This window comes from Pelobates fuscus, chromosome 3 (genome assembly GCF_036172605.1).
Source record: "Pelobates fuscus isolate aPelFus1 chromosome 3, aPelFus1.pri, whole genome shotgun sequence".
Classification (NCBI taxonomy): Eukaryota; Metazoa; Chordata; class Amphibia; order Anura; family Pelobatidae; genus Pelobates; species Pelobates fuscus.
The window spans coordinates 167,266,840-167,280,234 of record NC_086319.1 but is presented as its reverse complement, the minus strand read 5'-3'; the positions used below and the strand labels follow the sequence as shown (position 1 = coordinate 167,280,234).

The following is a 13,395-nucleotide window of genomic DNA, read 5'->3' as shown; positions in this document are numbered from 1 at the left end:
AAACTATTTCACTAGCGAAAGTAATACGCATTTGTACGAGAAGATACTGTACACAGAAACCAAGTCTGGCATCTCTCTCATAGCAATGCGAATTGCGCACTATCGAAAAAATACCGATATTTTAGTGGAAAAAGATAAAGGACAGTTTCATAATACTATAGCCTGCAGATGTTCAGTAATAAATTCAAGACAAATGTTGCACATATGATGGCTCAGCCCGCTATAGTCTGCATATTTTTCCTTTATGTGGTATTTTATATATTTTTGGGAAACCATGGCAATATGTATAGGTGATAGCAGGTACAAACAATATTAGTGTAAATATATGTGAATTTGAGTATCCCCACTGCCACCTCAAAAATAAAATCAATGTACACTTAATGCCAATTATTTCAGGCAGATGTCTTCGCAAAAACCTGCAGACCAGTGTCTGCTGTTTGGTAGCGTCTGGTATAAAAAAATATGACTTTTGGCCCACACAGCATGTTTCTGCCTCTTGTTACTAACCATAATATAGAACTTCTAGTGTTTCTTTAGCCAGTAACAAACAAGCCTTTCTGTGCGTAGCAAAGCACCCGGCCTGTGTTCCCCTGTGTTTTACGCATGGCTTCTGATTCTGTCTGACAGGCTGTCGAGTGAAATCAGGCTCTCCCAGGTCACTGGAGAGCTGGGCATGAGGCCTTCCCAGCCTATCATCGAGCTATGTGCTCTCTGCCTCATTCTGAGCATCTTACCTTCTGTGAAATATGACAGTCTATGGCCACCTGCTGCAGCTACAATTTTAATAGCTTGTTTGTATGTGAACACGTGTGATACATAGGAATGGCTGTAAAGGTCACTGGTGTTCAGTATATATGTGCAGCAAGCCAGATAAAAATTTCCCTCTTGACAGTCTCTGCCAGGAAATATTTTCTTCTATATTCTATTAGCTATTTTTCCCCCCCTCTGTCTTGAATTTACATTCATTTTCTAGATCATGAGTGTTTTTTTTTTGGGGGGGGGGGGGGGCGGCGCTTTCTTTAGTGATCACTTTTAACAAAATATTGTATTGTTGCCCTTGTTCACAACATGTTGGATCTGTTCAATGTTCTAGCAGAATCGCTCCGTGAGGTCAGTAGATATTAATAATGATTTATGAATGGTTGCTCTGTCTCCTTTTCATCCGTGGGGTTCATATTTATAACGATTTTTTGTACAATTTTAGAGTTATGTTTAGGGGAGTAAAACCTTACAGAACAAAAGCAAAATCTAGTTTGTTTTACTTTCAGAATTGCCTAAAAATCCCTAAATTTGTAATAACATAAACGAAAATACCTTTCTTTTTACTATGTTGAGAAACGTCACAGGTTTATTCACTTAAAGGGACACTTCACTGCCTATATTCTAAAAATAAAATCAGTATCTCTAGCGCCACTGATTAGTTGATAGTGGTCAGCTAACGCTCTTAGCCAATCCGTTACTCCCCATTCACAAACCTGATTTGCAAAAGGTAAGTTTTTTTGCAAGCCAGTTTTGTGAATGGGCAGTTTATGATTGGCTGAAAGTGTCAGCTGACCGCTATCAGCTAATCAGCAGTGCCCCTGTCCAAAATCACTTTGCACTTCCTGAAACTGACATTTCAGAAGCAACATGCTTACTAGGGTGGAGTTCAGTTCGGCGCTGGAAGCAACTTCGAATTAAACCTCTTTAGGTAAGAGTGCATTTGGGGGCCTCATTGCACCATAACTATAGATGAATTGTTTTGGTGCCTGGAGTTTTCCTTTAAGCACCACTGGTCTAAAAAGTAACTGAATGAGTTTCTTATAATTGGAATCTTTTTTTAAATTTGTTGCAATTGTATGTTAATCTCATGCTTATGTTAGCTCTACTCTTATGAGTGTGCTATTGGGTAACTTTACATAGGCACTTAATCCTAAATGCTCACAGGCTTTAGTATAACACAACATTTTCTACATGAACAAGGCAAGTTAAATGGCCACATGCATTGTTTACAAAAGAAGAGGTAGTTGTAGTTCAGAATTCTCTGGAGAATTACATTTCCTAAAATGTTTCACTTGCATTTGGACTTTCAAACGCCTGGGGAGTGTTAACTGGGGTTATAGTTTTCAATCAAGATATGCATAAATACACACTTAAGTTGTGCTGGTTATTATGTTGGTGAAAACCGCCTTTTCCATTTTATCCTATTATTTATTTTTATATTTTAAGTTTCTTCAATTAACACATAAATGGCAGTCCAAGTAGCAACCCCTGGCTGCAATACTCACTTGGGATTTTACTTGTGACTTTTTATATAATCTTTCAAAATTACCTTTAACCCCTTAAGGACACATGACATGTGTGACATGTCATGATTCCCTTTTATTCCAAAAGTTTGGTCCTTAAGGGGTTAAAGTGCTTGGTAGCTTCTGAGATCATTACTGAAGTCAATCAGTCTTCCCCCATCCCCCCCAAACCCCCAATAACTGTATATTGCTAGTGATGCTACTGCTGTGTTAATGTGATACAGAACAGATTCATTGATGTCCACTTTGCAGGTGCCCAGCATGCTGCAACACCTCCCGTAGCCAAAGAGCAGCTGGAAAAGATTAAGATCGAAATAGAGGAGGAGTTGAAACGGCTGGAGGATGAAATATTTGCTGGTAAGGTTGTTTTGCTTGTGTATTGTTTGTGGGGAAATTGTTAGTTTTGTTTTTTTTTCTCTTATTGATCAAGCTATCAGAGTGGACCTGTTTCAGCACTTCTAATGTGCCTTTTTTAATTTAAAGGGACACTATAGTCACCAGAACAGTCACAGCTTAATGTAGTTCTTCTGGTGTCTACTGACTGTCTCTGCAGGTTTTTTTGAAGTAAACACTGCTTTTTCAGAAAAAAAAAAGCAGTGTTTACATTACTGCCTAGGACACCTCCAGTGGCAGTCACTCAGACGGCCACTAGAGCTGATTCCTGGGTCAGTGCTGCACAACCTGGAGGCGCAGGATGTTCCCCATAGAGGATGATGTTGGAGATGCTGATTGGTGCAGCATTTTGCCACGCATGTACAACAGCCTTCAGGGTGAGGAGGTCTGACCACCTTAACAGAGATTTTAGTGCTATAGTGTCAGGAATACATGTTTGTATTTCTGGCATTATAGTGTTCCTTTAAATAGGCTGGTAGTGAGATATATAATTACCAGAAACCTTTATCAGTGTCCTCTGTAGCTCTGTTAACTTTAATAGCAGGCCTGCAGAAACAGTTATAGAGGGTGCAAAACTCAGTGCTGTCCCAGCTCCTATAGTCGGAGTGTGTGAGGTTGGACAGGAAGAGCCCCCTAATAATCTTTCCCACAGGGAATGCATTTCAGGAGGAGCAGGGAAAGCTCTGTTATGCACATTGTATAAGAGCTACAGCAGCTCTGATATAAATCTGAGGAGACTGACTGGTCTATAGAAGACACAGAAGTGTGAGTACTTTGCAAATAACCTTCAATATTCACGTGTACTAAATTCCCCTTTCCCCAAAATCTAAATAAACCATTTCCTTAGTCATAGTTTAAGCACTCAAAGCCTAAATCTGAAAACAAATTCTTTACATTAATCCTATCTTTTACTCAACTCACACACCCTGTGTACCCAGATATTACATCTAACCCCACTGCAACTCTAAACAGAATAACCTGTATATTCTGTACAAGCAGAAATGTGCACATACATTCATACATTGCAGTTGTCAAATATAACTAAATTTATTTTTCATTATACCTATTTTATATACCTTTCTATTTTGGTTGGAGACCAGGGAGGTGCCCTAAAAGGAGTGCCTTCATGCACATGGCATGCTGAGCCTTGCTTGCAGGAATATGCATTAAAGTGAGAATTGTCAGGAATTTAAAATCTAAGTAACCATATTGGAAGCATAACGGATATGGAGATCCTCCCCCCCACTCTATTTCAGTTATTTTGCTCTTTAATTTGAAATAAACTTTGAATTCTTAACAATTCTCTCTTTAGTAAATAACCCTGTTCTTTTCACTCTTTGGAAATACAGTTACAGTTACATTGTACAAAATGCATAGATGAAGTAAGTTGTTTGAATATTTTCTTTGTTTTTGTTTAGAGACAAGGGGATTATGGCTGGGAGAATGGGGTCCACAGGCAGTTGTGAATACAGCTAATCGGCTCCCAAATGATAGGATATCCTTAACATTGTCTTATGAATTGTTGTGTGTCCCACTCACCATTTCTCAAGCCCACATTATTACACTTGATGCTTGTGTCCTCGAAGAAGATTTACATGATATGTCTTAGAGAAAATATATATGGCATCCTAAATATGATTTTGCAATCAATTGTTATGTCATTCATGTGAGCATCATTTTATATTTTTTTTTCTGTAGTTTTGTTGATATGCTTTTTATTTTTATTTTATTTTTATTTTTTTTAGCCTTCCCCACAACTGGATTTGACATGCACACCTCCCCAGTCTTCAGCCCAGCCAGTCCTGAGACCTCAATTGAAGAATGCCTGTCTCAACTTTCTGAGAAATTGTGTATAGAGATCCAGGAGCCACTGGACAAAGCCACGGAACAACTCCTTAGTGTGTAGGTTTCCATGTGCTGTATGTGATGGCCTAGAGCAGGGGTTCTCAACCCAGTCCTCAGGACCCCCTACCAGTCCAGGATTTTGGAATTACCTGGGTGTGTCTAAGGTGTTTAGAAAAAGGGTCTGGGTCAGTGTGTGTATCTGGCTGTATTTTTGTCAGTGTGTGTGTGTGTGTATCTGGCTGTGTATGTATCTGACTATGAGTGTGTACCTGGCAATGTTTTTGTCAGTGTGTATCTGGCTGTGTGTGTCAGTGTATGTATCTGACTGTATGTGTGTATCTGGCTGTGTGCGTGTCAGTGTGTGTATCTGGCCGTTTGAGTATATCTGGCTGTGTTTTTGTCAGTGTGTGTATAAGGCTGTGTTTGTGTCAGTGTGTATCTGACTGTGTGTGTGTATCTGGCTGTGTTTGTGTCAGTGCATGTGTACCTGTGTGTCAGTGTGTATGTATACGTGTGTATGTATATGTGTATTTGTGTGTGTGTCAGTGTGTGTATCTATGCATACGGCAATGCATACATCCCATCATTCCAGTGCCAATACTGCACACAAAAACACTACTACATTCCAACGCTAGCATTGCACTCAAATACACCACTGCATGTGTATCTGTGTATCTGTGTTCCTGTGTCTGCATGTATATCAGTGTTTGTGTAAGTGTGTGTGGCAATGCGTACATAACAGCATTCCTATGCCAACACTGAACACAAATACACCCCTGCATGTGTACCTCTGTGTATGTGTACCTGTCTGTGTGTATCTGAATGTGTGTATCTCTGTATGTGGGTGTGCCAGTGTTTTTATATCTGTGTATGTATGTATGTGACAGTATATGTGTGTATCCTAGTGTATGCGCTAGTGTGTGTGTAAACGCCAGTGTGTTTGTGTCAGTATGTGCATGTGTCTAGGTGTTTTCAGGTATCAGTGTGTTTGTGTGTATCTGCGTGCTAATGTGTATGTATGTCTGTGAATGTATAGAATGCATGTGCTTACATCCCAGCGATCAAACACAACATGCAAACACAAACATTACATGCAAAACCACCCCTGAATTCAAACTCAAAAGTATATAAAAATACACCTCTTCAATCAAACACCAATACTTCACCCTACATTCACACACATACTCTATACAAAAACATGCTCACATTCAAATGCACAAACACTGCTCTCAAAGACAGCCTGCTAGAATGTCCAAATTGTAGATCCCCAGCTGGCATTGCATTGTGGGAATTCTTTACTCCACTCTTGCCCTAGAGCGGAGGCCCAAAAACTTTCTTGCACCAGAGCCCTCTCTACATTCGTTCTACCACTGTTTGGGTGGAGGGCATGATTACATGCCCTGAGGGTGCAAGTGTTGGGGGAGGCAGGATCCAGGGGGCCCAAGCAAATGCTTGCCCAGGGTCCATTTAATGTTAAAGACGGCCCTGTCCCCAGCACATTCTTTCAGTCATTCAAATGTGAGTGCATCTTTCCTATGCTTCTCAATGAGCTGTAATACAGCTTATTGAGAAGGGGGGAGGCAGAAGGGCATTCTGACACTTCAGCAAGCTGGAGTACTTTGTGTGTGGAGTGTTCCTGAATTAAAACCAGCACGGAAAGGGAACTTCCCAGCTATTTCATTTATTATTACATGAAGAATTATTGAATAAGATGTTCAGAATGGCTGTAATCATTATTATTTTTTTTTTTTTTAATCCATTTTCTAGTGCAGGGGTAGGCAACATTTTAGTAGTGCTGTGCCAAAATAATATCTTGAAGTCCCTTGGCGTGCTGGTCCTATTTTGTTTTTTTTAAATTTAAATTGAGGTGTGTTGCTGTATTCTGCTTGTGTTATTTATGGGTTCTGCAGTTTTTTTTAGTAGCATTGTATTTGTGGGGACTGTGTGTGTGGCTGTTTATATTATTTGTATGAGGGGTAGGCTTCTTTTACAGCTCTGTATATATCTAGCAGTGTGGTTGGCCTGCCTGGGTTCCAGTGGGGACTAGGCTGGCCAGGTGCAGGTCAAGGGCAGGAGCTGGGATGTCTGCTGCGAACTACTCCTGTACATATTCCCATTTACAAGTGCTGGGAGGAAGTGAACTGAGATCACGTCCTCTAAGTGCTTCAGTGTGTAAATTGAGGATTGTCCCTCACCTCTCTGCCATAGGTTGCCGACCCCTGGACTAATGCGACCTTTCATCCCCTGCTCTAAAAGTAAGTAATCAACATATATGTATCCTTTGATCTTTCCAAACTGTGTGGTCCATTGCAATGAGTGTTAAGCATCCCTGATCTCCAGGTCAGTATTGGAACGAGGGGAAGAGAACACATACTGGAAGTTAGGAACCTAGAATTGTCCCATGAGGCCTCTTGTTAGTAAGATATTTCACGGTTACTACATTCATGCATTTAGCTAAACCAAAAGTGCTGATTATTTGTTTCAGGTGTGTGTTTCTGTATACATCTACACATGTGTATATTTTATTAAATAATACAATTCCTCACTAACAAGTAATGCTTGTTAGATCCGTTTTGTTTGTTTGGTTGTCTCTGGTATAGGAGGGATTAGTTATATGAAACATTAGCTAAAAGCAGCGTTCTAGGTGGGCTCAATAAAATTGTCTTTTATTCTAACAGGAACTTAACATACGATGTGTTCAAGATGGAAGTAGAGACTACTGCCGCACACACTACTGGCTGGAATAAGGTATTTCTTCACTACTCAGTAGCTTTCTCCTACTGTGATGTTGGTATCTCATGTTTATGAACCTGTTTATGGTACTGCATCAAATTTAATTGACATTTTCACCATATAACAAGTTGGCAATTATCAATGGATCATTTTAATTTATTAAATTATAGTTTTGATTGCTTCCCTTGGAGGCAGCAAATACTGTGTGAAACCATAAAGAAGTTAATTTGTATGTTGTAAGTCAAAAAGTCACATTTTAGGTTCTATCAGCATGCAAGTATGTTAGTCATTTACTGAACACTTAATGTGTTTTCATTTTTGCCATAGTTAATTATACTAACTACTATTGGGGGATTGCTCATTATGTTTGCTTGGCAGGTGGAATTTTATGTTGGCAACCAGTGCTAGGGTGGTATTAAGTGCAATAAAGTCTCAGCTGCAAACACTTCACACTATATGCAAAAGTTAAGAAGCATGAACCAAAATTTGTGCTGCGCTAGAAACCTTTAAAGTACAGAAAATACCATAAAATAAGTATTTATACAGAAGTGTTTTCTTTGTTCCATAAAATACAACTTTTCTAAAAGTGTGTAAATATCACACATGTACAATACTTGTATTAGTAAATGTTTTCTTATTCCTCTGTAATAAAAAATAGACAAAGTACACAAATCCTTAGTGCATCCGGGTTTAAAAAGCTTTCTTTCCTCCATCCCCTAAATGGTGCTCTCACATCAGCCAAAGTCTGTTTGACCTGGCTCTGGATTTCAACAGCTTTCAGGTAGAGGGCTGAATATGGATCCTTATGTGGGAACTGCAATAAAGCAATACAGCAATAAAATAGGCTAAAAGGAGAAAAACAGAGCGGCTCCAATAGTGTTACACCTTTTTGTCAATCTGTATTTTATTGAGGCATAGTAGATGGGGTACAGAATAAAGAGAGGGAAGTTTGCAATTCGAATACAGTGTAGGGATCTATAACAATGGCATCTCACATTCCCTTAGCATCGATACCTCTTTTTTATATATAATGATTTAGAGTCGCATTTGTAATCAGGTTTAGTCTGTGTGCATTTGAATTCGCTTAACGTTAACTAGTTGCGAGGGATTAGGTGCGCAAACTTTGAACAGAATCGATGCGCATGTTCAGTATTTCCATGTCGCGCAAAGTAAACTAAAATAATAGGAACACGCTTACACAATAAATGATAAATTGCTTGCATAGATGGTGATAACATGCTAGAACATGAACAAGCTAATGCGGTTGCCCGGACTATAAATGGCGTACGTGTGCTATGGGCTGACTGTGTAGCCAAAACGCGTTAGCTTTACTTATTAGCGCTGCTGCGTAGAATCTGGGGGCTTTTCCCATAGCTATGTGGGCTGTTGGCATCAGGCAAGGAGGTGTTGTTTATTAGTGGCTGTGTGTGTGGGCCGGCTAGCTAAACATGGAGGCGTGTATGTGGTAGCACCATTATGTCACTAAGTACAGGCCCAGGAACATCAAACTGCGGGACCACTATGGACAAAAATTACGAACCGTACAGGGCTTGAGCTAATATGACCCCACCACCAAATTGGGAGACTCCAGCATGCTGCGCACACAGTAGTAACTGTGGACCTCACCTCGAAATTCGCACTGTCGCTATGTGGTAAATGTAGGCAAGTTCAGCTTAATGTAATAGCGGTAGCTTCTGCGAGTTTAAGATTATGCATTTAACCAAGTAAACATTAACGTGATAAGAGCAGGAGAGACAACATATACATATCAGTCAAAGGTAAGGGCGCCGTGTTGGTTCTTGCAGGTGGCAGACCCGGAAGGTGTAGAGAGGGCTGGAGAATGTCCATCATGTCTCGTGAAAGGTGAATAAGGCAGTTTCGGGGCTCGGGTGTCGCAATTCCTGCCAGGATACATAAAGTCCCAGTGGGCTACTCAGCCGATGTCCCCTGTGGTAGGCCGCCGTAAATGTACAGCTGGTAGGTTGAACAGTCCCATGTGCAGTGTAATTCTGGCCCTCCACTTTAATATTCGGAAGCCGGGAGTATGTGTCAATAGGAACTAGAGGCTGGTGTGTATTCGAGTGTTCTATGTGGTGCGGGTGTGTGCTCGCTATCGCCTCCCGAGCTGACCCCAGGGTGTGGGGGTAATTTCAACCTCACCCGACTCCCGTGATTGGCAGTTGTGAAGCAGTCGCTTGGTCTTCCTGTAGGTCGTTCAGGCGTAAGGATAGTGGTGGCTCTATGCTCTGGTCAGAGGGGAGCTCAGAGGTCTCTGCGGCTCTGCTGACGAAGAGAGAGCTGCGAGTGCCGTGGCAGACCCCGCTCCAGCCCCGGGCCACTTGGAAGGACCGCATCTGTGTGCCACAGACTCGGGTATGCAGTGCAGCCGGGTCTTCCCTTTTATGGGCGCTACGGAGGGCTCCGGTGGTGAAACGCCGCCTGCGGCGCGTGGTCCTCCGGCGTCGTGGGCGATGCTGTGGGGGTACACCCCATTTGGCCTTCGGCCCAGGTGGACAGATAGCCTGGGTGGCGTGTGCTCCAGGACGGAGTCTGCCCGAGCGGGGTTCGCTCGGCCCCTTCTTTTTGGCCTCTCTCTTCTCCCGTATGTGCTCTGGCAGTTGCAGTGCCATGCGCTGCTCTAGTCTTTCCCAAAAGCGCTGGAAGGCCTCATCTATCCGTCGGAGGGAGCGCACAGTCGGGTCCTCGTTGGGGTCTGTCTGTGGAGGCGCCATTTGTGGTGTGGCCTGTATGCGAGGCCCGTCTCGTGGCGGGCTCGGTTCTTCACGCGAGGTGAGAGTGTAGGCAATAGCTTGTTGCTGGGTCGCTTGGTCACCGGTGCAGGTTAGGGTGGACCGGGATAACCCCCGCCGGTCCTGGGGGGGGGAACAGGGCTCCATTCAGGCTTGGGAGGGCACTAGGTCGCGCAGAGCGGGGGATCGGCCGACTCACCCGTCCGGCGATACTGCTAGGCCTCACTCCCCGTATCTTCGACGGACGCTCCGTGCACCCGTGGGCTGCAGTCCCGGGGCACCTCGGTTGGGTCCTGAGGAGAGTACGATCAGGCTTCAATCTTTTGTACGGTTCCTGGCTGGCTGGAGTGCGATTTTGTCGGCTAGAAAGAGGATTGAGCTCGGAGCTCTCACGAAGCACGTCCAGCCGCCATGCTGCTCAGGCCCCGCCCCCCTGCTAGTCGCATATTAACCCTTTCATGGTCATCGTGTTACACCTTTTTAATTCAAATCCACAGTGCTAAAATCAGAATGTTTACATAAAATGTTTGTGGGCAGAATGAAGATAAGGCCCACAAATAGCACTTTTGGTACAAGTTCTGGCTTAGAGCTTCCATTCAGAGAAAGGCTTTGTGACTCTGACCACGTGGAATAATAACTCTCCCCCTGTGATGCATTTCGCCCAATGGGCGTCATCCAACAACAGTTCTTTGCCTTCTCCTTACGAAAAGAGGGCTGCTCCTCGTTATTCCTCTGATTGGTTCTTGTACTCTGAACAATGCCCGCATATTGCATCTCCCCAAATTATAGCTATTAAGATTACGCACATCTCATAAACCTGTCAGTCTTTCAAACAAAGACTGTGTCTATTTCAGCAATATTAGTAGGCTAACTGAATCGCTTAACAACCGAGGAATAGATGGATCAACCAACAAACATAAACAGTATGTCAGGAAAGCTGCATAACTAAAAAAATCTGAGGTTTTCATATGTATATAAATTCATTTCAAACAGCACATGTATATCAATAATCCCCAAAATGAGATGTAAATTTGTATTTTTTTTGAAGATTGAGATATGGATGTAGATTTATACAATTTTAAAAATATGGTAATACATTTAAATTAGACTTACTCTGAACTGATTTAGGGGTTTAAGTAATCTACCTACCCCATTACCACCTGCCACCACCCCCCCCAATTGATGATGATGATATATAGATATATATATATATATATATATATATATATATATATATATATATATATATATATATATATATATATATATATATATATATATATATATATACATACATACATACATACATACACTGCTCAAAAAATAAAGGGAACCAAAAAAAACACATCCTAGATCTGAATGAATTATATATTCTTTACTTTTTTCTTTACATAGTTGAATGTGCTGACAACAAAATCACACACAAATTAAAAAATGGAAATCTAATTTTTCAACCCATGGAGGTCTGGATTTGGAGTCACACTCAAAATTAAAGTGGAAAAACACACTACAGGCTGATTCAACTGAGTAGTGTGTGTGGCCTCCATGTGCCTGTATGACCTCCCTACACCGCCTGTGCATGCTCCTGATGAGGTGGCGGATGGTCTACTGGGGGATCTCCTCCCAGACCTGGACTAAAGCATCTGCCAACTCCTGGACAGTCTGTGGTGCAACGTGACGTTGGTGGATGGAGCGAGACATGATGTCCCAGATGTGCAGGTCTGGGTAATGGGCGGGCCAGTCCATAGCATCAATACCTTTGTCTTGCAGGAACTGCTGACACACTCCAGCCACTTGAGGTCTAGCATTGTCTTGCATTAGGAGGAACCCAGGGCCAACCGCACCAGCATATGGTCTCACAAGGGGTCTGAGGATCTCATCTCAGTACCTAATGGCAGTCAGGCTACCTCTGGCGAGCACATGGAGGGCTGGGCGGCCCCCCCAAAGAAATGCCACCTCACACCATTACTGGCCCACTGCCAATCCGGTCAATCTGGAGGATGTTGCAGGCAGCAGAACATTCTCCACGGCGTCTCCAGGCTCTGTCATGTCTGTCACATGTGCTCAGTGTGAACCTGCTTTCACCTGTGAAGAGCACAGGGCGCCAGTGGCGAATTTGCCAATCTTGGTGTTCTCTGACAAATGCCAAATGTCCTGCACTGTGTTGGGCTGTAAGCACAACCCCCACTTGTGGACGTCGGGCCGTCATACCACCCTCATGGAGTCTGTTTCTGACCGTTTGAGCAGACACATGCACATTTGTGGCCTGCTGGAGGTCATTTTGCAGGGCTCTGGCAGTGCTCCTCCTGTTCCTCCTTGCACAAAGGCGGAGGTAGCGGTCCTGCTGCTGGGTTGTTGCCCTCCTACGGCCTCCTCCACGTCTCCTGATGTACTGGCCTGTCTCATGGTAGCGCCTCCATGCTCTGGACACTACGCTGACAGACACAGCAAATCTTCTTGCCACAGCTCACATTGATGTGCCATCCTGGATGAGCTGCACCACCTGAGCCACTTGTGTGGGTTGTAGACTCCGTCTCATGCTACCACTAGAGTGAAAGCACCGCCAGCATTCAAAAGTGACCAAAACATCAGGACCACCTGCAGAACCACACTTTTATTGGGGGTGTCTTGCTAATTGCCTATAATTTCCACGTGTTGTCTATCCCATTTGCTCAACAGCATGTGAAATTGATTGTCATTCAGTGTTGCTTCCTAAGTGGACAGTTTGATTTCACAAAAGTGTGATTGACTTGGAGTTACATTGTGTTGTTTAAGCGTTCCCTTTATTTTTTTGAGCAGTGTGTATGTATATATGTATATGTGTGTATATATGTATATATATATATATATATATATATATATATATATATATATATATATATAATATTTTACCAGGAAATATACATTGAGATTTCTCTTGTTTTCAAGTATGTCCTGGGTATTTATATCATTCAACCAGATGTTTAACCAGAAAAGGTAGATTTAGCATTCACTAAATTTCCAAATATGTTCTGGAGCCTAGCTGTTATTATTGTACAGCATAATTGTACTATTTGATTTTATTTTTCGTGTTTTAAAAAAAAAAAAAAAAATTTATTGACCTCTGAATGGCTGAGCAAACCTTGCCCTCAACATTTGTATTGCAATTGGGGCTGTAACCACTAGCTCGCTCACCTAAGTTTTACCAATGCAGTGTTCTACTTCCTTGCTGCACACATTCCGGTGTTCCAGTGAAGTAAAATAATTGGGACCATCCTTTCCCTCTAGGTCTACACGCATTCTCTGCTTTCAGCTTGATTCATCTGTCCTGCGGGAAGTAGGGTGCATGCAGGTGTTTCTCTTATTAATCACTATTGCCATTTAACTATAACATTGAAAAAGTGAGGTAA

General features: G+C 42.4%; 1 protein-coding gene across 1 annotated transcript in view; it reads left to right on the top strand.

Moving 5' to 3' along the window:
- The window catches only part of BCL2L13 (BCL2 like 13), a 92,538-nt gene that overhangs the window by 43,099 nt on the left and 36,044 nt on the right, over positions 1-13,395 (top strand). Inside the window, exons 3-5 of the mRNA XM_063447650.1 lie at positions 2,538-2,642; positions 4,424-4,580; positions 7,202-7,271. Of these exons, the coding sequence (XP_063303720.1) occupies positions 2,538-2,642; positions 4,424-4,580; positions 7,202-7,271 (332 nt within the window). The remainder of the gene's footprint in view (positions 1-2,537; positions 2,643-4,423; positions 4,581-7,201; positions 7,272-13,395) is intronic.